The 27,841-nt window shown below is 37.2% G+C and overlaps 1 protein-coding gene across 4 annotated transcripts in view; it reads left to right on the forward strand.

Annotated features, from left to right (window-relative positions):
• KCNQ5 (potassium voltage-gated channel subfamily Q member 5) overlaps nt 1-27,841 on the forward strand; it is a 567,929-nt gene that overhangs the window by 431,740 nt on the left and 108,348 nt on the right. For all 4 annotated transcript variants that reach the window (XM_050786501.1, XM_050786498.1, XM_050786499.1 and 1 more), the window contains exons 4-5: nt 8,519-8,694; nt 8,958-9,083. In XM_050786501.1, coding sequence (XP_050642458.1) covers nt 8,519-8,694; nt 8,958-9,083 — 302 coding nt within the window. The remainder of the gene's footprint in view (nt 1-8,518; nt 8,695-8,957; nt 9,084-27,841) is intronic.

Below are 27,841 nucleotides of genomic sequence, written 5' to 3' on the forward strand. Positions count from 1 at the left end.
ATATACCATGTTGTTTTTTATTAATCCATCCTCATTAGAAATCTGGATTCGTTCTCATTTTTTATACTATTACTAATAGTGTTAGGTATGAGCTGGGAGGAGAAAACAATAATAGTTTAATAAGTATGCTGATGCAAACTTTTGTTAACATCTACAATTTTATCATACATCCCTAGAGTTTAAATTCCTGAAATAATATCCATTCACATTGTTAACGGTTTTGGCAAATAATGTCAAATTGCTCCCCCAAAAAATATCATACCAATTTATTCTTACAGAAAATCTTCATCAAATAGCTTTTTTTTCTCTGCCTTGACAACACTGACAGTTCATTTTTTTAAACTTTGTCAGTTTGATAGGATAAAATGGTACCTTTCTACTGTTTTAAATTTCAAAACTAGAAATTGTAAAGAACTTCTTTCCATACATTAATTAGTCATTGTTATTTCTTCCTAGGGTAAATTTGTGTATGTGCCTTCTGTCCAGTTTTCTACTAGCATGTTTTCTTAGTGTTTTAAGTTTATATATTAAAGATATTAATCTTTTGTTCATCATCATATATGTTGCCATTTTTTTCCGGGTTTGTTTTTTGCATTTCAATCTGTGTAGAGTTTTTTTTTTTTTTAATGTATGGAATTGAAAAAAACCAGCAAGTAAACAGACTACTAGTATAATCATGGGTAATAAATGTTATGACAGCAGCATACCTCAGACCTCTGGGCACAAGTGACCTTGACTGGTTGATATCTGTGCTGAGTTCCAGAAGCAAGCAGAAGTTAGCCAGGCAAAGAAGGGAGAAGGGCCTTCCAGGCAGAGCAGCAGCATTTTATAGAGCACTTTGAATGCCAGGTAGCAGAATTTGATCTTTGTTCTACATATTGGAAGACCTTTTTAAAATCACAGAGGCAATCTAATCATCTTAACATTTTCACGTGGTATTAGAATACAAAGTGGTTTAGAGAAAGGAAAAACAGGAGAGTGAAAACCAGGCCATACATTGTAGGGATGACCAAGAGAGAAGTATCATAGGCCTGAACTAAGGAAGAGACAGGATACATGGAAAGGGAAAATTAGATATGAAACATATTATGGACACAGAATCAATAAAAGTAAACCACTCAGTAGATATGAGATGAGGAAGACAATAAAGAAGGAGATGTTAATCTGTAAATTTAATATGTGGTCTGTATCAGAATTTTGTTGTTTAACTTGATTCATTTATTCTGAAATTCACGTGGGAAAAATTAATATGTTTACAATAATTGATACTACTTTGAAAAGGAATAACATTAGTGTCACACTAATATAGGAATAGGCAATAAAACGTAATAGAATCCCAAAATAGGCTTCTCAATAAGTACGTGGAAACATTTGGAGAATGACAGAGTTTTTACTTAGATGGTATTGGGAAAATTGACTTTCATATGGGATAAAAAGTAAGATTTGTTCTCTACTTCACCACAGAGACAAACAAAAATTCCATTAAAGCTAATGATTGAATAAGTTAGAGTAATGCTTAGTTATTATACAAATCACCAAATTCTAGTAACTAAATAAAATGGAAGTTTACTTCTTATCTGTGTAATAGTTCAATAAAGGTATTCTTTGTTTGGGGTTGTCGTATATGGTAAAGGCTCTGTTCCATGCAGTCATTCAGGAACCCAGGCTGACAAAGGCACTGCCATCTTCAGCGTATAGCTTCTAAGGGCATTCTTAGTACCAAACTGCAACTGACATAGAAAAAGAGAAAGTGATACGCCATATGTGCTTGCCCTCGACCAGAAAGTGGCATACATCATTTCCATTCATCTTCACTAACTAGAATTAGTCACCTCACCTCACCCAGAAGCAAGGGGGTCCCGGGAAATGAGACCTCTGAATAGGCAGCCACTTCTCAGAGATAATGCTGTACCTTAGAAGGGAAGCACATATCTGTGGTAGACAGCTAGCTACCTTTGCCACAAAGACTATCCTGAATAGTAAACATAAATTCATTAACTAAGCATATGTGTGCCAAAATAAAATATAGAAGAATATTTTTATAATCTTGGTTGGACAAAATCATTCTAGATAACTTAACTTCCGTGACTTAAAAATGACATGAAATCCAGGAGTCTAAAACAGGAGGGGGATGGTTTTGTTTTGCTTACTGTATTTGCAAAGATTGAAGACTTATTATATCCAAGGTAATACATGAACATGCTTAGAGCCATGTCTGTCACATAGTGAACAGTAAACATTAGCTTTTACTAGTACTATTTTTATCATTATTAGCATTCCTCTTTATTAGCAAGGAGAGAGAGAAATAAGTGTTTCCATACATTGTTAGTGAGAATTGGTACCATCATTTTGAAGGCATCTTGATGTCAATCACAAATGAAAATATCCCAACAATTCAGTCTCAAGAAATTTAGCCTTAAATTCCTTATCCTAAAAATAAATGTACAGGACTATACATTTCAGCATCATTTTAATAGCAAAACAAAAAGCAACCTAAAAATTCATTAATAAGTGTCTTAGTCTATTTGTGTTATAATAAAGGAATACATGAAGCTGGGTATTCATAAAGAATGTAGGTTTATGTGGCTCACAGTTCTGCAGGCTGTTCAAAAAGCATGGTGCCTGCATCTGCTTCTGGTGAGAATCTCAGGCTGTCTCCTCCACTCATGGCAGAAGGTGAAGTGGGGCCAGTATGTGCTGAGATCACATGTCGAGAGATGAAGTGCCATTTTCTTTTTAACAACACATAAGTGCCATTTTCTTTTTAACAACCAATTCTTAAGAGAACTAGTAGAGCCAGAACTCAGTCATTACTTCAAGGACAATACCAAGCCATTCATGAGCAATCCTGCCCCATGACCCAAACACTTCCCATTAGGCCTCACCTCTAACACTGGGGATCACATTTCAACATGACATTTGGAGGGTCAAATATCCACACTATAGCATAGGTAATTGGTTAATTAAATAAATTAGTGTCCTACCTTATACATATTTGTATTGTTTTGATATTTTACTTTATAACTTTAAAACGTATATTTTATTAAACTTATTCAAAATCTAGCTTATAGTGAGGCCACTAAAATAATTCAAAGAACTGGAACAAAAAAAATGTGGGAGAGGGGGATATGAACATTAAGAACATTGTATTTATTGCACTTCTGATTATATGAGAGAGAACAAGATGAAGTGACTTTAAAGGAAAGAGGTAAATTTATGTTAGTTATTTACCTTTATGTTAGTTAGTTAGTTATGTTAGTTAGTTATAAAACTTTCTGAGACTCTAGAATAACTTAATTTACAAAAATTTTAAAAGCCTGAAGTCTCCAGACAGTTTCTAGAAGTCAAGATCTACCCTCTTTGTGGCTTACTTACCTCGAGAGAATTTATGTGTCCCTGTAACTACTAGTTTGAAAGTGTTCAACTATGCTTTGTTTGACCCAGATGATTTAGTTCTTTCCTTTGTGTTTTTACATCGAGCCATGTTATACTTTCTAATACATACATTATATAGTGTAATTGTAGCAACAAAACACAGTCCATCATGTTCAGATGTACAATTGGCCTTGCTTTAACCCAATCCTTGAGTTCACAATATGGAAGCTTTGAATGTGAATAATGAAGACTTTTTTGGTATTTCAGTGACTAACACCTTTTAGACAGGGTCCATGGTGATCAATTCATATTGATTTTGCTGACTAAATAATACTTGAGCGAAGTTCCAGTGGCATCTAAAAATAAGCTCTTTCATAGTCCTTATGTGTCTTAAATATCATTATAGTATTTATTTTGTTCAAATCTTTGCAGTCACCTCAAATTTCAAGAATTCATGTGTAAATCATTCTAAGTGATTCAGTAAATTTGTGAACCTACTTCCTAATACCTTGTGAACCTATATTTCACATATCTACTAGGCTGCTTATAATCAATAGCTCTTTCTTCACTACTTCCCAACTTGTTCTAATTTGTTTCCTTTGGGAGAGGTAGATTTTAAGAGTTCCGGATTACATGTTTGTTTGTTTTTTTCATGCGACTTAGAGCTCCTCCTTGTTTATTAGCAGTTCTATTTCTTTCTCTAGCCTCATTTTCTCTTGAAGCAGCCATAAAAGTACCATCTGTTTTTCAGCATCATTTTATTTCTGCTTTCTCCTCCCTGCACTTTTCTCTTCTCTGAATGCTTTATGCGATAACAATTTATTCCTGATTTATTATCCACCTGCTTTCATAGCCTCCCCTTTCTGTTCCTCCTCCACCCCTATCCCACACTGGATGCAGTGGTATACCATAATTCTTAAGGACATAGCTTTGGAGTCAAGTAAGGGCCAGCTCAATCACTTACACATGTTGGGCCTTAGGGACTTGACCACTATGAGCCTCAATTTCTTCATTTATAAGAAAGAGAAGGTTATAATACCATCTACTACATAGGGTGGCTTGAAGAATTAAATAAAATAATATGCATCAGGGTTTCTCAGCCTTGGCACTATTGACATATGGGGCTGAGTCATTCTTTGTTCTGGAGGCTGTCCAGGGCATTATAGGATGGTTAGTAGCAACCCTGGTCTCTACCACTAGATGCTTATCGCAACCCCCTTCCCAGCTATGACAATGTAAAATGTCTCTAGACATTGCTAAATGTCCCAGGAAGGCAAAATTTTCCCCATTTGGAATCATTGCAAGATACAAAACATTTAGCACAGTGCCTGGTACGCAGTAGGCACTTGATCAATAATTGTGAGGGATGGATGGTCAGAAGAATGATTGAATATTCATTTTTAATACAAGCGTCTAATATAATTCTTGACAGTCAATTAACTACTTAATGCATAAATGGATAAACAAATGAACCTGAAGCCAGTGAGCTTCAAGGGCTGTCCATAGTTTCTACCTTATTCTAAAATGTGTTATCTTCACAAAAACAAGCTTCCTATGTTTCAAAAAATATTTTAGACAATTAACTAACTGCACAACTTAAGCTACTCCCCCAATTTAATATATATGCCTATACTTTAAATAATAGGGAGATTTTAAAATAAACTCTAATGGATGATAGCTATAACAATTATGTTGCAGTAGAATTCCGTGCTAAAAATTGAAGTGATCCTTCGATTAACTTGAGTATTTTAGGCTAATATCCCAGTGAATAAGCCATTGATGTGGTAAGAGAACAAAGCTCAGGCAACTTTTAAGTGTTTTTCAATCTCATTTATCTTACATAAATATTTATTGAGTGCCTACTATATTTCAGGCACTGTTCTAGGTACTTAGGATACATTCATGAACAAAAAAATGATCCAACGCTGTGGAACCTCCATTCTATGAAATAGTGGATCACAAAAATAATAAATACGCAAATAGAAATAAAAATAAAGATTACTTATAACTTGTAAAATACTAGCCTAGGAAATATTCTAAGTGGTACTGACAGCAAAATTCCAGTGGATGACTGTAACCCAACCAGAAACATTTTTGTGACTGCACTCACTGTTTGCCATTTGGTTGCTTATCTATGATTTCAGTTTGCTGAATTCTAACTTTCTCATCTGATCTGAATTACAATGAGGGTATTAAATCAAATCTGTGGTTACCTTTGCATATTTTGGAACTTCAAACATTTAGATTGTGATTCACCGTGTGCATAATTTTTTAAATTGTCTCAAATCAACAATCTTTCTCTTACTTTTCTAGGTTTTCTCTAATGAACTAACTTTATGGCATACTTTTTGTGCTGTAGTCTAATAAACTGATAGCTGAGTTTTTAAAAAAATGAATACAATATATGCTTTTTCTGCCTCACTTTTTTCATATGTAAAATGGGATCTGTGGGATACTTAACACATAAAGTCATTATAAGGATTAAATAAGGTAATGTTGATTTAAAAAAAAAAAAAAACCTTAGAACTAAAGAAAATGCCAAGCACATAGTAAGTTTTAAGTGTAGTATTTTCTGCACTTCTACTAGCCGTGTACTTATTTCTAGTATTTCCAATATTTTAACACAGTAAATGAGGCAGTATATCTTTTTCTTTTCTTTCTACAATTGGGAGAAAGCAGAATTACAATGAAATAAAAGCAAAATGTATATCCAATAGGGCCATATAAGTAATGTCTCTTTGTAAACCACTAGTCTCAGGAGTAAATCCCTCCACATGATGAAAACCAAGAGATGTGTTTGCACATAACTCTTTATATAAAGTTTTTTTAATTGCAAAGACATAGTCCTTATAAACTTCCAATGTATGGAAATTAATAATTTAGAAAGTGAAAAGCCCCTTTATGCATATATTCATTCCAACTCACTACCTTTAGAGATAATTAATAGTAATAATCAGTGTATAGTCTCACTTTTTTTTTTCTTTGAGACGCAGTCTTGCTCTATCGCTAGGCTGGAGTGCAGTGGCATGATCTTGACTCACTACAACCTCCGCCTCCTGGGTTCAAGGGATTCTCATGCCTCAGCCTTCCGAGTAGCTGGGATTACAGGCACGTGCCACCACACCCAGCTAATTTTTGTATTTTTAGTAGAGACAGAGTTTCATCATGATGGCCAGGATGGTCTCGATCTCCTGACTTCATGATCCGCCCACCTCGGCCTCCCAAAGTGCTGGGATTACAGGTGTGAGCGACTGCGCCCAGCCTAGTCTCAAATTTTTTTCCTAGTCATACTAATATATGTTTCTATTAAAATAAAATCACATTGCACATACCGCTTTGCAACTGACCTTTATTCACTTAAAATATGTCTTTGGTGTCAGTGTCAACACATTTAGTTTCTTCTTGTTTCCAACAGCTGCCAAGAGTGGTTACTCTCTTTGGCTCTCTGGGTACTTACCCACAAAAGCACATGCATTTAGATCTGATGGGAGAAGTCCTTCAGAGCAGGCACCGGTGGCTTACACCTGTAATCTCAACTCTTTGGGAGGCCAAGGCTGGCAGATGATGTGAGCTCAGGAGTTTGAGACCAGCCTGGGCAACATGGCAAAACCCCATCTCTACAAAAAATACAAAAATTAGCCAGGTGTGTTGGTGCATGCCTGTAGTCCTAGCTCCTTGGGAGACTGAGGTGGGACACAGAGGTTGCAGTGAGCGGAGCTCATTCCACTGCACTCCAGCCTGGGTGACAGAGTGAGACCCTGTCAAAGGATAGGAAGAAGGAAGGAAGCAAAGAGGGAAGGAAGGAAGGAAGGAAAGGAAGGAAGGAAGGAAGGAAGGAAGGAAGGAAGGAAGGAAGGAAGGAAGGAAGGAAGGAAGGAAGGAAAGGAGGGAGGGAGGGAGGGAGGGAAAGAAAGAAAAAAGAAAAAAGAAAAGAAAAGAAAAAGCCCTTCAGCTGAAAGTTGCACTGCCAATTCTTTCTCAAAGCACTGACCCAAAAAGGGGCACCAGCAGAGAGGCTCAGAAGATCTTCTCAGTCCACACCAGGAGACCAGACCTTTCTCAGTGCAGGGAGAAGGATGAGCTGAATGAGGAATACTCACTCATAAGGCAGTTAATCCAGAGGGTGACAGAAACATTACAAATGTGACACCCTTGAAATGGAACTCCTCTTTGGAGTGTGGAAGCCCAGTCATACACAACCCACTTGGAGCAGGAAGGAAATAGTATTTGAGGATGTTAAAGTCAAGCTAAATTTTATTAAAATTGCCTCAGGAGGCCATTCATCGCCACTTCACTTATCCCACTTCAAAGCCTACTTCCCGACACTCAGATATTTACTTGTGGAATGATTAAGTTCTCTTTTGTCTTTTCTATGCTTTCATTAGATGCTCTTTTTCTCTTTTTTGCTTACAAAAAGGTAGATTTTTTCAGTCAAATGTCAGTATGTCAAACACCAAGTATTCATTCCCTTGCAATGCACAGTGTTTATACTTACATACCCTATTATAACAAATGTAATATTATTTAATTATGCAGCAAACTTACACATAATTGGTGAACCAGGTCTAAAGAATATTCTATACAGGAAGCATAGAGTATTCAGCTTAGTTGAGGCCTTTGTTAATATGCAAAGTTGCAGGTGCCACATTAGGGAATTTTGGGGAAAAGGAAATGCAAACTTATTTGGCAGGAAAACAAGAGAAATGATTATATCTTATGGCACTTTTATGGCTGGACACATTTAGATGCCTCTGTCACACCACCCAGAAGCCATGGTGTTGGGGGCTGAGGCAGGAGCTCCTTTTGCCACAGGAAAAAGGATGAAACCAGAGACATTGTGAAAGGTTGCCCCAAAGTCTTAAGGTTCCCTGAAACCTTAGGTTTTTTGAACCCATTGTCCAATCTGTTGAAAGTTAAATAATATGTTGTTCAAAATTGCATAGGTAAAGCACAGAATGGCCAAAGGGTCAGAACTACAGCAACAGGTAGGTCCCATTCTCTGCCTTTTCACTCTGCAGCTGGGGATCAAGATCTGTTTATTTGTGCCTTAAATAGGTCAAAGTGAACTTTTTGAAAACATTGTTTCGGTAAATAAAAATTCCTGGTCGTGCTAATTATGGCTGTTTTGACCTGTTTCTTTCAGATACCATTGTTCTTATCGCTTCAATAGCAGTTGTTTCTGCAAAAACTCAGGGTAATATTTTTGCCACGTCTGCACTCAGAAGTCTCCGTTTCCTACAGATCCTCCGCATGGTGCGCATGGACCGAAGGGGAGGCACTTGGAAATTACTGGGTTCGGTGGTTTATGCTCACAGCAAGGTAAGATTTGCTCTCTGCGTTTAAAAAACAATTTTTGAAACTTTTTCATTGATTGATGTAATATTTAATAAACCTATCACAAGCAAACTTAGTCATTGCAGAAATTGGTTAAAACAATTTTGGGACATGATGTGCAATGGATTATTTAAGAGCCATCATAAACATCCAAGAAGTAGTAAAGTGAATAGAATCATCATAGAATTATTTTTTCCTTTTTCAAAGATTTCCCACCTCTAAAAATCTTTCATTCCTTTTATACCTAGGAATTAATCACAGCTTGGTACATAGGATTTTTGGTTCTTATTTTTTCATCTTTCCTTGTCTATCTGGTGGAAAAGGATGCCAATAAAGAGTTTTCTACATATGCAGATGCTCTCTGGTGGGGCACAGTAAGTATACAAATATGTTTTTATTTATTGCATGCTGTGAATTTTTTTTTAATACAATGTAATGGTTCCTATGGATGGTCTCAATAAAAATATCCACTTGCAAAAGAGTTATATGGAAAATACATACTACTTATTATTGTCTAAAGGCTTTCCACATCTTTCTGGGCCAACTAAGTTGTCTTGTAAACCATCATTAATATTTCTTGAGTGCTAGATTGTTGCCAAAATTAAAAATACATAAAATATATAAATATATACCATTTTTAAATGGTGATTAAAAACATTGATAGTTTATCTGTTTTAACTTTGTGGAGCACAAATTTAAATTATCGATTGTTGCATTGATTTTCCACTCTTTAAAAGTTTATCCGGGGTTAAAAAATGAATGAAAGCTGTGAATAAAATTACAGCACAAAGAAATGAAAAAGAAGACTGGTAACCATCTGTGAGATCAGAGATTATAGTCACCTAATTTCAAAACTTTCCTCTTAAAACCTACTTTTTCTTTAAATTGTTATTAAAGGATAATTTTCCAAATAAATAAAGTAAAATCATGATTCTCACAAAGATAGAAAATGAACACATGCTAAACATTCATTTAACTCATTTTTGAAATTTAAGTCATTATTAATGAAGAAACCAGTAAGATGTTAAAACCAGTTCAAAGCACTATCCAAAGAACAGAAACATTTAAAGATCAGGAATATGAAATCAATGTGCAAATAGAGGCAAAACTGGCTCCTTCCGCAGTGTGGGAGGGAAGTCAGTTCAACCTCCACTAGGCAGAATTTATTTACATGTCCACAGGCAAGAATTATTTCGCATTGCTACCAGTTATCAACAACTTACAGAGTTATAAAATAGCTCAAAGACTATGAAAAGAGCAGAGCCCCGTAAAGTCAGAATCCAAAAACCTGGAAGGGTGTACTCTGAACAACGCATAGTTTTCCACTGAAGCAAAAATTTTCCCTGCATTGTAAAGAATTTATAAAACAGTCATTGGAACTTGTGCCCTAATAAGAATGTCATGGGATATAGGAGTGACATAAAAAGAAATGTGTAAATTATACATTTATTTTTATTTTATTCCTTTAATGTATTCCAAAGGGGAGTTATATGAAAATAATTATAGCCAAGCATGGTGGCTCATGCCTGTAATCCAAGCACTTTGGGAGGCCAAGGCAGGCCAATTGCTTGAGCTCAGGCGTTTGAGACCAGCCTGGGCAACATGCCAAGACCCCATCTCTACATAAAATACAAAAATTAGCCAGGTGTGGTGGCACGCTCCTGTAGTCCCAGCTGCTTGGGAGGCTGAGGTGAAAGGATCATTTGAACCTGGGAGGTAGATTATAAATGCTTATCTAAAGAATGTCCGTAACATTTTGGTCCAAAAAAACCCTTAAGTTCTCTTTTAAACCACCTTTAGTATTTCTTGAGTTCTGGATTGTTGCCAGAATAAAAATATATCATTTTCTTAAGCTGTGATTTAAACAATGATAAGCTTTTTGTTTGTTTAGTGAAGCACAGATTTAAGTTACCAATTCTTGCATTGTTCCACTACTCATCAAAAGCTCATCAGCAAGACCCAGAACACTTGTCAGAGATGAGGAAAATTTGTTAGGGCTGTATTAAGCAGAACTTGTTGTATTTGTTGATTGCACAGCAGCAACAAAATGAATAAAAATCAGAAATACATTCACCTAAAGATTTGAATTTTTTTCTTAGGTTATCTGAGTAAATGTCTACAAGATTATGCCATTGGTTTCAAAGGATTCTGTTGGTTTAATAATGTGGTTTCCGGCTGCTCTTCGCTATTCACAAGCAATAATGGGCATTTTGAAAGAAGAGTGGAAACTTGAAAGAGAGCAGTCATCTGACATTCTTAAAATACTTTTTATATGTAGAGAGCAAATGAAAATCTGTGACTCATGATGGGATAAACTGTAAACTGAGAAAACAGGAGGCTTTTCTTGCCAGTAAGGGGAAGACAGTTTATCATCCCAGCCTTCAAAGCAATGGTTTGAATTCAAGTTTAATTTTGCTTCTCTTGGATAATTCTAATATATTTAACTTACTGAGGCACCCAGGTGCCCCTTTTCCCATTGAGATGCAGTTGTTGGTGAGTTTAGCCTGGCAGCTTATTATCCTTCTTTTTATTAGTCTTCCTTTTCTCCTTATGATGAAAAAGAATTGCTGTATTGTGTGTTAAACAGTGTGTGGGAAACTCTTAATATACCTCTCAGTTAGTCACCAGTTAGTTTCTTTTGCCAGAATAACCCACACAGCAGGTTTTCAAAGGTCATTTCTGTGACTTTTGGGGGAAGAAACATTTTCATTGATTTCCCTTTCAGTTGTGCTAATTTGACTGACATTTAACCCGTACTTAACAGGTTTCTGAATGACCTAATTATGTTTCTATTTTTTTAAAAAAATCTAGTCTTGAATATGAGAGTAAAAATCTTATAAGATGTCAAACTTCGAAGAATTTTTTTAAGGCCTTATTGGTCCATAGCAGGTTTGTTGATATTAACGGACTCATTAATGAAATTGTCTGAAACCTAAAAAGACAGAAAAAGCAAACAAGAGAGCTCATTGTTTCTATTCATTTTAAGAAGAACATATTCTAGATTCCTAGTGGGAAATAAAATAAATTTAGACTATTATACCTTTTATTTATACATTAATCAAGACCTTAGTTTTGATTAATTTGGTTTGAAAATTATGGTTGGGTATTTCTGAGTTAAAATTGCCCATGTTGCACTTAATGGAAACCTTAATAACTATGGAAGTATCCAGAATAAATAAGGAAATGACAGCATCCTAAGTGAGAGTATTTCTAAATGTTACACTGTGATGAAAAAAGGAAATCCCCTATATTAAAAGAACCCACAGTATCAACATTAAGTATCAAAATATAGGTTTTGTTCTACAGATACGCTGCGCCAGTGAATTTTCAATACTCACTATGGAACTGCTTCGGTTAAGATAGTGAGATCTGTCCCCTAGATCAACTTTTGGAGGGCTATCATGGTGGGATCAGTGCTGCTCCAAGCCAGTAACAATTCAAAGAACTGTGATCCCTGAAAGCAGTTTCATATTAGTGAAACTAGCTCATTGAGTAAGTGAAATAGATATAAAAGACCTGGTACCAAGAACATAGCAAGTGCCCAATCAAATATGATAGCTGCTGTTTGTGTAGACATCGTTGCTGTGGAAGTTAAATGAAAGCACCTTTAATACAAAAGGAAGAAAAAAAGACCTATGTGTTTTGATGCAGACCCACAGTTTGAACATAGAACAGGCTTGGGAATTGGAGGTTGTGATGAAAAGATATCCTGGGTTCTGATGTGGCAACTAAAGTTGCATTGATGGCAGAAAATGGAAAAAGGAAGTAGCTCCAGTAGCTGAGGCACTGGGAGCTACTGGAAAAGGGGATCTTCTGATTGCTGGTGGAGCTCCATTTATTTTCATTTTCTATTGTTATTGTTCTCATTTTTGGTTGTTCCAGATTTCTTCTGAAATAATTTAAGAGTGAGTTTCCCCGGAGTTATTTTCTGTTATTAAATCCTTCCTGTTATTATGTTTCTCCTTTTGATCTGCTTTAGATTTATCCTGAAATAACTTCAGATCAGGTTTTCCTGAAGTAATTTTTCCTGATAATAACCTCTTCTTGAAGGCCAGTTTGTCCTCCTTCTATTTACTGCTGTTACTGTGATGAAGATAGTGTTGTGGGGTTTTATTTTTAAAAGATGCATACAGCAGCAGATAGTATAAATCTACTCTTGAGTAAGCATCTGAATACAGACTTCACCTAAGACCCTGTGCTTGAAGTGAGTATTTCAGGGATGTAGAAGAATTTTATGTCAGCCAGAGTTAGTCTGAGAATTCATGCAGAAAAATCTTACAGTCTTTCTAGAAGCAAACCATATGGATGGTTCTATGTATATAGTATACTGTGCACTCAACATGTACATCCCAAATATATGCCTTGAGTTTCATCCTCCTGTAAAATCTAAGAGTAAGAAATTGTGTAAATTTTTGGAATAAACACGGATACTCTTGTCCTGATAGTACCAGGACCCTTCAGAGAATCAACTCTTCTTACATTGGGCTTACCATTACCAAACGTTTCTACAACATCATCTAAGCTGATGTTTCCTGAATGAATGCTGGTATGTTAAAGTTAAAATTACTTCTTGCTACCAATGCATTATCTGATGGTATCAAAACTTTACTTGGCGGTGAAAGGAACAACACACTAGCTCCTAACTATTCAAGATTATTGTCAGTTACCAAGCAAAAATGGAGACACACATACCCCAGCCTCTACCCACCAAAACATTCAAACTAATATGAGCATCTACAAGTTCCATGCCAACCTATTGGCATGGATTTGTGAAGTAGATTATCATACGCCTCTTTGGGGGAACTCTTTCTTAATGAGAATCTAAAGTAGCATTGATGACAGAGTATTTCTTCAATGATGTTATCTCACACATGCCTCTGGGCACTTTTTATCAGTTATTATTATTCTATCAGCATTGAGCACATGCTGTTTTGTAAAGAATAGAAAAATTGGAGTCAAGAGACCTGGGTTCTGGCCCTAACATTATGATTTCATGGAGGTGTGTTATTAAGCAGTCATTAACATCTCTGTAAAATTGAGATATCCCCCAAACACAAAGTTGCAATCTGTATAAAATGAGACTAGGACATGTAGATGTGCTTTATCAAGCACTAGGTAAATGGTAGTCATTACTGTTGTTACACCACCGTCCAAAAAAGCAAGATGGAATGCTAGTGCCGAGCTACCTGCCACAGCAGAACCCAAATTTTATGATGCCATCACCGCAGGAGATTCTGTTTGAAGATGTACCTACTAGTTCTGACCTACTAGTTCAAGGCAACTAAATTTCAAAATTGACTGCACAATTTCTATGACCACCTACTATCTGATACTAGGTGAATCACCTTTCCTTAAAAGACTCCTTTATGGGCTGGGCACTGTGGCTCACGCCAGTAATCCCAGCACTTTGGGAGGCTGAGGCGAGTGGATCACTTGAGGTCAAGAGTTGGAGGCCAACCTGGCCAGGGTGGTGAAACCCCATCTCTACTAAAAATACAAAAATTAGTTGGGCATGGTGGCACGTATATAGTATACATGCCTTACATTGGGTTTACCATTACAAAATGTTTCTACAACATCATCTAAGCTGATGTTTCCTGAATTAATGCTGGCATATTAAAGTTAATAATTAATTCTTACTGCCAATGCATTATGGCAAAGCAACCAAGTAGCCATCACAGAAGTTTCAAGTAAGTAGTTCCAGCTACTTGGGAGGCTGAGGCAGGAGAATTGCTTGAATCGGGGAGGCGGAGGTTGCAGTGAGCCAAGATCATGCCACTGCACTCCAGCCTGGGTGATAGAGTGAGACCTTGCCTCAAAAAAAAAAAAAATTCCCTTATAGAGAATTATACCGTGCCATGGAAATCTACCAACAGTATATTGTTCACATGAACACATTAGCTATAAACTAATGTACATAGGTATACTAGAAACATAATTGTATCTTCAAAATCAGGTCAATAAACATTTGTTGATTTGTTGCCTGAAAGAAAGAAGGATTTAAATCTCCTGATTTGGAATTCATTGTGCTATTGAAAAGAAAAAACACTTTAGCCTAACCAGTGTCTTAAATTATAATTTGACCATAGCCTCAGCCATCTCATTAAAAAAAAAAAAAATCAAGAAAGTCTGGACCAGAGTTTTCATTTGTTTTTCAGTATTATTTCTGAGGAAGAATTCTTGAATGCTAAACACAGAAAGGTGCCCCCACTCCACCTCAGATTTTGCTAACATAATTACAACTTTATGCCAACATTTCCAACCCACAGATTTTCAGAACGTATTTTCTTTCACCTGTGTGACTGTATTTGAGCATAGGAAACATAAGGGCCAAAATATATCTAAGCTGTTTCTATCTGCAAGACACGTTCAAGTAAATGGTCCAACTGAAGAGATGGCACAAAATACCAGGGATTCCTGAGGCCAGCTGCGGGGAGGTAGCAGGGCAAAGCAGGCCATCCCTGCCCAGAGCCTCATCCATCTTGTTACCCTGCAGCCTGAAAAGGCAGCTGCCAGCTTCTACCTCAGGTCAAGAATTGTGGCAAGAAATGGCAGCTTATCACTTAAGGAGAAGACTACTCTGCCTAGAACTTTACTGAAAGAGATGGTGGGCATTTTTGTCACTTATAATTTATTTTTTAATTTTAAAAAGTAAATTCAAAACTTCATGACCTTACCTATGATATTATAAAGATTATACTCAAAAGTCATGAGTATGAGTCACAGATTTTTGTAATAAAAATGTAATCTATCCAGTGCATGTTCACCAGCACATCTCTTACAAGCTCTGGAATGAGGCAAAAAATGGAATTATGTCCAATACGGCGACGTAAAGGTCCATCTCTCCTATTCTCCTGCTTCTTATCTCTTACATACACGTATATGTAAGCAAAATGTCACGCTTACGTGTGTGGGAAATCAAAGCTCACAAAACACTATTTAGTTTACTTGCCCACTTATGTAAATATTGTATTTGTTTTAGAATAGAGTAGAAGCTCTCAGAACTTATTTCCTCTTCACTGACTGGCCAGATTAACCAACACTCCTAACTCCCACAAAACATACTGAGGCTTGCAGAGCACGAAATGATCTTTAGTATCCACAGAATTCTGTTCTTAACATTGTTTGAATGCTTGCAAAGAGTCAGCATGTTCATTACCAAACTTTTTTTTTTTTTTTTTTTTTTTTTTTTTTGAGACAGGGTCTCACTCTGTCACATAGGTTGCAGTGCAGTGGTGCAATTATGGCTCACTGAAGCCTCAACCTCCCAGGTTCAAGCAGCCCTCCCGCCTCAGCCTCCTGAGTATCTGGGACCCCAGGCATGTACCACCATGCCCAGCTAATTTTTTACTAATTTTTTGAAGAAAGGGGGTCTCACCATGTTGCCCAGGCTGGTCTCAAACTCCTGGGTTCAAGCAGTCTGTCTGCCTTGGCCTTCCAAAGTGCTGGGATTACAAGCATGAGCCACTGCACCCATTCCATTCCCAAACCTTTTTATGCCAGTTGTATTTGTAATTATAATGGCATGGTTTAATTTTATATTATTGCATAAACTGATGACATATGGTACAGAAAGAAAGATGGATGGTTTATGAAAATAGAATGCTTTAGAAAAGCTTGATAAATGCAAAATATAAATATACTAAAATACTAAAAATACTTTAAAATCAGGGGTGAACACACAACTATGTGGGGGAAAAAATCTTAAATATCTAGGACTCTGTCCTCAGATAGCTCCCACAAAAGTTGAGTTTATGCACCACTAAAAAAAAAAAAATGTAATTTTAAAAAATACTAAAATTAAGGAAAGTAAATGATGCATTATGAGTGAGATTTATGCAAAAAAAGATAAGGCAGAACCCCAATTGCAGAACACATTCTTCATCAAGAATATTACATTTATGTGCTTTAGGCTAAAATAAAATATGCAACACGTAAGTCTCTTTGTGATTATCTGCATTAGTCAAATGTCTGACTAAGCAACCAAGTAGCCATCATAGACGTTCCAATTAAGAAGACTTCTGTGTATTCTCATGCATTAATATATAATATCAAAAAATTATCTCACCCACAGAGAATAACAAGACTCTCTCATAAGAACATTTATTTTACATTGATTCAACTGCTTTATGGTTCTACTAATTCCCTTGCAACACATTTGCTATGCAGAGTAAAAGTCTGATGTATTGTGATTCACTTTTAACACTGTATATATTAGAAGAGAATTAAATGCTTTGACTCAGGAAGTATCAAAAATATATTAGTACAAAAAGAACCCATTAACCGACCACACTTTAGTTCTTTCTGTCATCCCAAACCCACCCAATCCCTGTCATCCCCACCCACCCAGCCCATATGTAGTCGTGAAGCATCCTCATGGTTCACCCAAGATGAACAGAGTCACTGGGTTTGATTCCAGCACCATCACCTATGGGGCTCAACCCTTGCACCCTAATGCCATATGCACATGTAGAACTGGCAGAGAATTACACAACAAAGGGAGTGGAGTGTGATGGAAGTATCTTCAAAGGAGCAACTAAATTATTTATTTAATGTTGGATTCCCAGTCTAAAGACAGTATAAAAAGAGTGTCTTACTTATTTGTTTTCCATTATAGCAGTAATCCGTTTTTTCCAAAATCAGCTCTGGCTCCTTAAGTTCATTCGGCCCACATTACTGTGTTAACTGTATACCGTAAGTAATAACAGCCACCTGCCCTTCTGCCTGGGAGTCATTGAGGTACGCAGTTTGTAAGCATCTGCAATACAGAGATGATGAGATACAATCAAATAAGTCATCTTTCCATGCCATGCCATCAGGATGCTGCTGGGTTCTTGAAGATCTGTGAGGAGTGTTTCTAGAACACGGACTGACTGCCTCATCACCCAATTCAATTGTGAAGTCTAGGTGTGATTTCCGCCAAGCCCCTAAAGATCACATAGGCAGCCTCTCCAGGTTCTCTGAAATATGCTGCTATTCCAGAATCTCCCCAGTTATTCTGAAGAACTGGTGCTTTTGGGTTCTTGTGTGGGCCTACCTTTCTCTGACCCTGAACCTAACTGAAACTAATCGTTACTGGGTTCTACCAGTGAAAAGAGTCACAACATTTTTGGAAGGCAGAAAGAGGTTTGTTATTTAGCACAAGCATGGGAGAATAAGCACCAAGAGGGCTTCTGCTACTCAGTTCATGTACAAAGGATCAGCTGATAAACATTAGCAGGGCCTCCCAAGTGCTAGGAAAAGAAAAGAAACATAATGTAGTTGTACAGTTCCAAGGAGACTCACCGGTACTTCAAGGGCAGCTTGACCTGAAAGTCAAAAAAAATCAATGAGTGTCTATGCAGTGCTCATCTAAAGATGGTTTTATCAAATGTAGCTGGTCCTTGACTTAGAATGTCAAAGCCAGAGTAAGCAGATGGGTCAGGGTAAATACCTGGAGAAGATTCACATCGTTTTATTGTAAGCACACCTTAAAGGATTCATAATTTTATGTCTGGTGCTACCTTTCTGTTCACATCATGAAGCCCAGGTATCCTCTTTGCCTCCACAGAAGGGAAATGATGCATGCACTCTCCAGGCAAGAAACAAAGAAAACCCACACCAACTCCCTCTCTGGCATAGAGGGGGACAAAACTGCCACCCTGTTGCCAGATCCTTCCCAAACCTAAGCTGGCAACAAAAGGCCCCTAGGCTTTCAACCAGGAAACATCCCTAGCTCCTCTGAAATCAGAGTGGAGAAAGTTATTGAGGCTGGGGGTTCCGTTGCTGGCTATTGAGATCCCTTGCACTCAGTGAAATGTGATCATCCTGGAAGCCTGAACCAGAGTGTAGGGAGAAAGTGGGCAGAGTCTTCGCTCACCCCCAGAGGAACTCCAGAGTGCTGTTCTCAGATTTCACAACCTTCTATTCACCCCCACAAACCACCCCTGTAGGAGAAAGGGGCAACCCTAAATTCAGAATGAAAGAAAGTAGGCACTCTTTTCTACTCAGGATGAAACACTGAGCACATTGTCACTTGGCCGTGTCCCATTCTTTAGAGTCAGAGTCAGTGGTTTAAAACCCACTCTGAGAGCACTGGGCCAAGCAAATGTATTATTGGAATGAAAAGCAAAGCAAACCATGAAATGTAACATTTTTGCTGTAACCAAACCATGAAAGTTCTTCTTCAGTCTATTGTTATTAATAAACCAATGTAAAAAGATTAAGCTATTTTTTGGAAAAAGTATAGTAGATTAATATCTGTCCCACATATATAAAGATCAAGAATAAAATTGACCTGGGAATTTTTTTCTGCATTCTCAAGGAATTCTTTTGAGAATCCCATATTAATACTCCTGGTAACATTAGATTAATTTGGCTCCTGTAAAGTCCTACTACAAATTCCCTCTCTCTGACATTGGATGAGCTCTTCCAACCAGCAGACCTCTTATTAACCTGTCCTTGACCCCTTCTCAGACCTTCACAGCCCATGTCTTTTTGCCTATTCCAAGCCTCTGACTCCCCACACATGATCGCACCTTCTCCTTGTCTATAATTGAAAGGACGGACGTAAGCATTCCTAATCCTTCCCTCCACTCATACTGAGGCCACATCATACCCCCACCGTGGAAGCACTGTCCTTTCACACTGCCTGGGCTGACCCCTCCAACTGTGCCCTTAACCCGATTCCTTTTTGGGTACTTTACCTCATCAGGAAGCCGCCCCCCCTTCCCTCTTCGGTCTCACCCTCTCTGCAAACATGCACAAGTACATCCTGGAAAGCCTCCTCTCAAGTCAGAGATTCCTGGGAGTTCTTGCCCTCTGCATCTCACTCCAGTTGTTGCCAATGTTTTGAAAGTATTATTCATTTATTTACTAAATATTTAGTGAGTTTCTCTCACTTTGTGGCAAGCATTATGCTAGATGTTAGGGAAATAAAAAGTAAGCTGAGGTTCCACTTTCTAGTTAAGGAAATAAGAATCCCTACCCAAAGAAAAATACAACACACTATCACTCATGTTAATGTTATTAAGAAACAAGGAGCTGAAATAAAGAGTAATCAGAGACCCTACTGAAGATAGGTAGAGAAGGCCTCTTCAGTGAGGAACTATTTTGGATAAGACCTGAAGGATGAAAAGGAGCCCTTGGAAGAGTGAGGAAAATGGCAATTCCAGCTGAGGGAACAGCTTGCGCAAAGGCCCTGAGGTAGAAAGATCCTGGCTTGTTTGAGGAGCCGAAAGGCCACTGTCATTAAAGTGCAGTGAGCAAGGGTAAAATCAAGATGATCTTAGGTAGGCGGAGACAGCTTAATTAGTAGCTTAGAATTTATTTGGAATTCAACAGCTAGCCATTGAAGGATTTTTAGATGGAAATAAGAAAATGATACCCCTTGCAGGTATATGAAGAAGGAACTAGAGGAAAGCAAAAGCGAAAGCAGAGAGAGCAATTAAGAGGCTACTGTAGCAGCCTGGTCTACCATGGTGGCAGCAAAGACAGAGTAAGGGGGGTGAATTTGCAAAAACTTAAGGAGATGGAATCAACAGGACTTGCTGATAGATTCTGTGGGGGGAGTGAGGGAAAATGAATAATTAGGATGATTCTGAGGCTTCTGACATGAGCAAGTGGATAGATTTGTGGAGCTCTTGGTTAAGACAGGAAGGAATATATGTGGTAGAAATAAGAGTTCTGTTTTAGATACATTAAGTTTAAATGACTATGTGACATCTAAATGGAACTGTCAACTGCAGATATGTGAATTGGGAACTCAGAAAAGTGTCCTGGCCTAGAGGTATAAATTTGGCATATTTAGCATAAAAGTGGCATTTAAACCTATGAGAACATTTAAGATCACCTGGAAAGAGAGAAAAAAGAGGGGATAGAAAAGAAAGGAAAGTCTAAGAAGAATACAATCTTTAAAAGAAGAAAAAGACCTAGAACAAAACCTTAAAAATCCAGTGTCCAAAGGTTGAAAAGGGTAAGAGGAGCCACAGAAAAATAGCCACCAAGGATATAAAGAGAAAACCCTGAAAGTGAAGAGAAGAGTGCTTCCAGAAAGGGGTGGCCAGCTGAGCTGAATGCTTCTGAGAGGTCTGGCATCATAGAGTTTGTCTCCTTCTTTATTATTTCTGCTTCCGAATTCTTCCCCCTCTTTCAAAGCTCAGGTAAGGTGGCATGACCAGAGCAAACACTTTCTCAGTGATTGCCAGTGACCACCTGTCTCCACCATATTCAGTCTCTTTTCCCAATGCTCATTGTCCTTGTTTTCTTTTTCTTTTTTTTTTTTTTTTTTTTTTTTTTTTCCAGATGGAGTTTTGCTCTTGTTGTCCAGGCTGGAGTGCAGTGGTGTGATCTTGGCTCACTGCAACCTCCACCTCCTAGGTTCAATCAGTTCTCCTGCCTCACCCTCCTGAGTAGCTGGGATTACAGGCATGCACCACCACACCCGGCTAGTTTTATATTTTTAGTGGAGATGGAGTTTCACCATGTTGGCCAGGCTGGTCTCAAACTCCTGGCCTCAGGTGATCCACCTGCCTCAGCCTCCCAAAGTGCTGAGACTACGGGCATGAGCCACCGTGCCCAGCCTCATTGTCCTTGTTTTCTATTAGGCTGTGACATCAGGGATTACCTGTTCTTTTGTGAAACTCCCCATTCTCTGTTGAGTTTCCATTTATATAACCCTTTCCCAATTGTTCTACTTTTGAAAAACTTGAAAACCATGATATCCAAAGAAATTATTCTCTGACTTTCCTTTTCCTTCCATTCCTTAAATGTCTGTGTTTCTTGAGGTGTCCCTGGACCCCTTCTGTGTACCTTTTGTAATCTCAGTTATGCACATAGCTTTAACAATCACCCTGTTACTGATTCTAAAACCCAAATTTCATGCCAAACCAAATTTCTCTCTCAGTACTCAAGCTCTCATTCTCAGTTTCCTGCTAGACATTTCTGCATTAGTCATACTGATATTTGAAAAACCATTATTTGCAAAACTAAACTCTTCACCTTTGCTCCAAAACCTTCTCTTTTTCATTATAATACTTTTATTTATGATGCAACCATCTTCCCACTTGAAATTTTCAAGTCACTGTTGACTTAGTCTTTCCTTTTACCTCAATCAATAAATTTATTCCTATTGAACTTCCTAAACATTTCTCTTTACTCTCCACTCTCACAGTGTCTTAACTGGTCTCTGCACCTCTCATTTCTTCCTATTTCAATCTCTCCTGTACATTTGCTGCCATAATTTCAGTTTCTAAAAGCACCACTCTGATCACATTATGTACTTTGCTTACAAAAACCTTCCATCAGTATTTCTGGGCTGCAAAACAAGAGAGCAGAATCCTTATCCCACCCATAGCGCTTTCATTCCTTTATTCGGTAAATGTATATTGAGTGACTACTGTATGCCAATCACTGTACAAGGTGCTTGGATTCAGCAGTAAGATAAAGTCCCAACCCACGTGTAATTTACTTTCTAGTTGGGAAGGCAAACAATAAACAATTTAATCAATATACAATATCATTTCAGGTATTGATACATTCTGTGAATAAAGATGAACAGAATAAGGATTTAGGAAACAGTTGGTTGGGAAGTAGCCTTTTTTGTTGTTGTTGATTTCCGTGGGGTTTTGTTTTGTCTTTATGAGAAAATGACTGTTATTATTATACAGTGTTCCCCAGTGATTATTTTTCTGTAAGTTATTGGGGAACAGGTGGTTTTTGGTTACATGAGTAAGTTCTTTTGTGGTGATTTGTGAGATTTTGGTGCACCCATCACCCAAGCAGTATACACTGCACTCTATTGATAGTCTTTTATCCCTCGCCTCCTTCTCATCCTTTCACCCTGAGTCTCCAAAGTTCATTGTGACATTCTTATGCCTTTGCGTCCTCATAGCTTAGTTTCCACCTATGAGTGAGAACATAGGATGTTTGGTTTTCCATTCCTGAGTTACTTTGCTTAGAATAATAGTCTCCAATCTCATCCAGGTGGCTGCAAATGCCATTAATTCATTCCTCTTTATGACTGAGTAGTATTCCATCATGTGTGTATAAATATATATATTTATACAGTTTTTTTATCCACTCATTGATTGATGGGCATTTGGGTTGGTTACATGTTTTTGCAGTTGTGAATTGTGCTGCTATAAACATGAATGTGCAAGTGTCTTTTTCATATAATGACTTCTTTTCCTCTGGGTAGATACTCAATAGTGAGATTGCTGGATCAAATGGTAGTTCTACTTTTAGTTCTTTAAGGAATCTCCACACTGTTTTCTATAGTGGTTGTGCTAGTTTACATTCCCACCAGCAGTGTAGATGTGTTCCCTGTTCACCGCATCTCCACCAACATCTACTGTTTTTCCACTTTTTTATTATGGCCATTTTTGCAGGACTAAGGTGGTATCACATCGTGGTTTTGATTTGCATTTCCCTGATCATTAGTGATGTTGAGCATTTTTTCATGTGTCTTGGTCATTCGTATATCATTTTTTGAGAATTGGCTATTCATGTCCTTAGCCCACTTTTTGATGGAATTGTTTGTTCTTGTTGATTTGTTTGAGTTCATTGTAGATTCTGGATATTCATCCTTTGTCAAATGTATAGATTGTGAAGATTTTCTCCCACTCTGTAAGTTGTCTGTTTACTCTGCTGACTGTTTCTTGTGCCATGCAAAAGCTCTTTAGCTTAATTAAGTACCAGCAATTTATCTTTGTTTTTATTGCATTTGCTTTTGGGTTCTTAGTGTTGAAATCCTTGCCTTACTCAATGTATAGAAGGGTTTCTCCAATGTTATCTTCTAGAGTTGTTATAGTTTCAGGCTTTATATTTAAGTCCTTAATCCACCTGCAATTGATTCTTGTATATGGTGAGAGATGAGGATCTAGTTTCATTCTCCTACATGTGGCTAACCAATTATCCCAGCACCATTTGTTGAAAAGGGTGTCCTTCACTTCTCAAAAGAAGACATTTATACAGCCAACAAAATTATGAAAAAATGCTCATCGTCACTGGTCATCAGAGAAATGCAAATCAAAACCACAATGAGATACCATCTAAAGCCAGTTAGAATGTCGATCATTAAAGAGTCAGGAAACAACAGATGCTGGAGAAGATGTGGAGAAATAGGAACACTTTTACACAGTTGGTTGGAGTGTAAATTAGTTCAACCATTGTGGAAGATGGTGTGGCAACTCCTCAAGGATCTAGAACTAGAAATACCATTTGACCCAGCAATCCCATTACTGGGTATATACCCAAAGGATTATAAATCATTCTACTATAAAGACACATGCACATGTATGTGTTATTGCAGCACTGTTCCCAATAGTAAAGTCTTGGAACCAACCCAAATGCCCATCAATGATAGACTGGATAAAGAAAATGTGGCACATATGCACCAAGGAATACTATGCAGCCATAAAAAAGGATGAGTTCATGTCCTTTGCAGGGACATGGATGAAACTGGAAAACATCATTCTCAGCAAAGTAACACAAGAAGACAAAAATCAAACACCACATTTTCTCACTCGTAAGTGGGAGTTGAACAATAAGAACACATGGACACGGGAGGGAAACATCACACACCAGGGCCTGTTGGGGGGTAGGGGGCTGGGGGAGGGATAGCATCAGGAGAAATACCTAATGTAAATGACAAGTTGATGGGTGCAGCAAACCAACATGGCAAATGTATACCTATGTAACAAACCTGCACTTTGTGCACATGTACCCCAGAACTTAAAATATAGTTTAAAAAAATAAAATTCAGTTTCAAAAAAAAGAAAAAGAAAAGGGTGTCCTTCCCCCATTTTATGTTTTTGTTTGCTTGTCGAAGATCAGTTGGCTGTAAGTACTTGGGTTTATTTCCGGATTCTCTATTCTGTTCCATTGGTCTCTGTGCCTATTTTTATACCAGTACCATGCTGTCTTGGTGACTATGGCCTTGTAGTTTGAAATCAGGTAATGTGATGCCTCCTGATTTGGTTGGGTTTTTTTGTTTTTTTTGTTGTTGTTGTTTGGTTGGTTGGTTGTTTTGTTTATTTTTGTTTGTTTTGGCTTAGTCCTGCTTTGGCTATGTGGGCTCTTTTCTGGTTCCATATGAATTTTATCATTGTTTTTCCTAATTCTGTGAAGAATGATGGTAGTATTTTGATGGAAATTGCATTGAATTTGTAGATTGCTTTTGGAAGTATGGTCATTTTTACAATATTGATTCTACCCATCCATGAGCATTGGATGTGTTTCCATTTGTTTGTGTCATCTATGGTTTCTTTCAGCAGTGTTTTGTAGTTTTCCTTTTAGAGGTATGTCACTTCCTTGGTTAGGTATATTCCTGAGTTTTGTGGATTTTTTTTTGTTTGTTTTGTTTTGTTTTGTTGTTTTTGCAGCTATTGTCAAAGGGATTGAGTTCTTGATTTGATTCTCAGTTTGGTCACTGTCGGTGTATAGAAGAAGTACTGATTTGTGCACATGAATTTTGTATCCAGAAAGTTTGCTGAATTCTTTTATGAGTTCTAAGAGCTTTCTGGAGGAGTCTTTAGGGTTTTCTAGGTAAACGTTCGTATCATCAGCAAACAGCAACCGTTTGACTTCCTCTTTCATGATTTGGATGCCCTTTATTTCTTCCTCTTGTCTGATTGCTCTGGCAAGGACTTCCAGTATTATGCTGAAGAGGAGTGATGAGAGCGGGCATCCTTATCTTGTTCCAGTTCTCAGAGGGAATACTTTCAACTTTTCCCCATTCCGTATTATGTTGGCTGTAGGTTTGTCATAGATGACTTTTATTACTTTTATTACATTGTTACATTATGACATTTTATTGTCATAGATGTCCTTTGCGTACCAGTTTTGTTGAGAGTTTTAATGATAAAAAATGCTAGATTTTGTCGAATGCTTTTTCTGCATCTATTGAGATGATCATGTGATTTTGGTTCTTAATTCTGTTTATGTGCTGTATCACATTTATTGACTTGCATATGTTAAACTATCCCTGCATCCCTGGTATGAAACTCATTTGATCATGGTGGGTTATCTTTTTGATACATTGTTAGATTCAGTTAGCTACTAGTTTGTTAATGATTTTAGTATCTATGTTCATCAGGAATATTGGTCTGCAGTTTTCTTTTTTGATTATGTCCTTTCCTGGTTTTGGTATGAGGGTGATACTGGCTTCATAGAATGAATTAGGGAGGGTTCCCTCTTTATCTTGTGGAATAGTGTCAATAGGACTGGTACCAATTCTTCTTTGAATGTCTAGTAGAATTCTGCTGTGAATCCGTCTGGTCCTAGACTTTTTTTTTTTTTTTTTTGGTAATTTTTTAACTACCATTTCAATCTCTTTGCTTGTTATTGGTCTGTTCAAGGTATCTAATTCTCCCTGATTTAAACTAGGAGGGTTGTATTTTTCCAGAAATTTATCCATCTCTTCTAGATTTTCCAGTTTATGTGTGTAATGGTATTCATAGTAGCCTTGAATTATCTTGTGTATTTATGTGGTGTCAGTTGTAATATCTCCTATTTCATTTCTTCTTGAGCTAATTTGGATTTTCTCTCTTCTTTTCATGGTTAATCTTGCTAGCGTTCTATCAATTTTATTCATCTTTTCAAATAACCAGCTTTTTGTTTCACTTATCTTTTGTATTTTGTTTGTTTGTTTCAAATTCATTTAGTTCTGCTCTGATCATGGTTATTTCCTTTCTTCTGCTGGGTTTGGGTTTGGTTTGTTCTTGTTTCTCTAGTTCCTTGAAGTGTGACCTTAGATTGTCTGTTTGTGCTCTTTCAGACTTTTTGATGTAGGCATTTATGGCTGTAAACTTTCCTTTTAGCATCGCCTTTGCTGTGTCCCAGAGATTTTGATATGTTGTGTCACTGTTGCCATTCAGTTCAAAGAATTTTTTAATTTCCATCTTGATTTGATTTTTGACCCAATGATCATTCAAGAGCAGGCTATTTAATTTCCGTGTATTTGCGTGGTTTTGAAGGTTCATTTTGGAGTTGATTTTCAGTTTTATTCCACTGTGGTCTGACAGAGTGCTTGATATAATTTGAATTTTCTTAAATTTATTGAGGCTCATTTTGTGGCCTATCATATGGTCTGTCTTCGAGAAAGTTCCATGCACTGTTGAAGAGAATGTATATTCTGTGGTTGTTGGATGGAATGTTCTGTATATATCTGTTAAGTCTATTTGTTCCAAGGTATAGTTTAAATCCATTGTTTCTTTGTTGACCTTCAGTCTTGATTACCTGTCTAGTGCTGTCAGTGGAGTACTGAAGTCTCCCACTGTTATTGTGTTGCTGCCTGTCTCATTTCTGAGGTCTATTAGTAATTGTTTTATAAATTTGATAGCTCCAGTGTTAGGTGCATATATGTTTAGGATTGTGATATTTTCCTGTTAGACTAAGCCTTTTATCATTATATAATGCTCTCTTTGTCTTTTTTAACTGCTGTTGCTTTAAAGTTTGTTTTGTCTGTTATGAGAATAGCTACTCCCACTTGCTTTTGGTGTCCATATTCCAAAAATGTCTTTTTCCACCCATTTACCTTAAGTTTGTGCGACTCCTTATGTGTTAGGTGAGTCTCTTGAAGGCAGCAGGTATTTGGTTGGTGAATTCTTATCCATTCTACAATTCTATATCTTTTAAGTGGAATATTTAAGCCATTTACATTCAACATGAGTATTGAGATGTGAGGTACCATTCCATTCATTATGCTATTTGTTGCCTGTATACCTTGGTTTTTTTGTTTTTGTTTTTGTTTTTTAAATTGTATTTTTGTTTTATAGGTCCTGTGAGATTTATGCTTTAAAGAGGTTTTGTTTTGATGTGTTTCCAGGATTTGTTTCAAGATTTAGAGCTCCTTTTAGCAGTTCTTGCAGTGGTGGCTTGGTAGTGGTGAATTCTCTCAGAATTTGTTTGTCTGAAAAAGACTGTGTCTTTCCTTCATATATGAAGCATAGTTTTGCTGAATACAAAATTCTTGACTGGTAATTGTTTTGTTTGATGAGGTTGAAGATAGGGCCCCAATCCCTTCTAGCTTCTAGGATTTCTGCTGAGAAATCTGCTGTTAATCTAATAGGTTTTTATTTGTAGGTTACCTGGTACTTTTGTCTCACTGCTCTTAAAATTCTTTCCTTCGTCGTAACTTTAGATTAGCTGATGA

Source organism: Macaca thibetana, chromosome 4 (assembly GCF_024542745.1).
Source record: "Macaca thibetana thibetana isolate TM-01 chromosome 4, ASM2454274v1, whole genome shotgun sequence".
In the NCBI taxonomy this organism is placed as follows: domain Eukaryota; kingdom Metazoa; phylum Chordata; class Mammalia; order Primates; family Cercopithecidae; genus Macaca; species Macaca thibetana.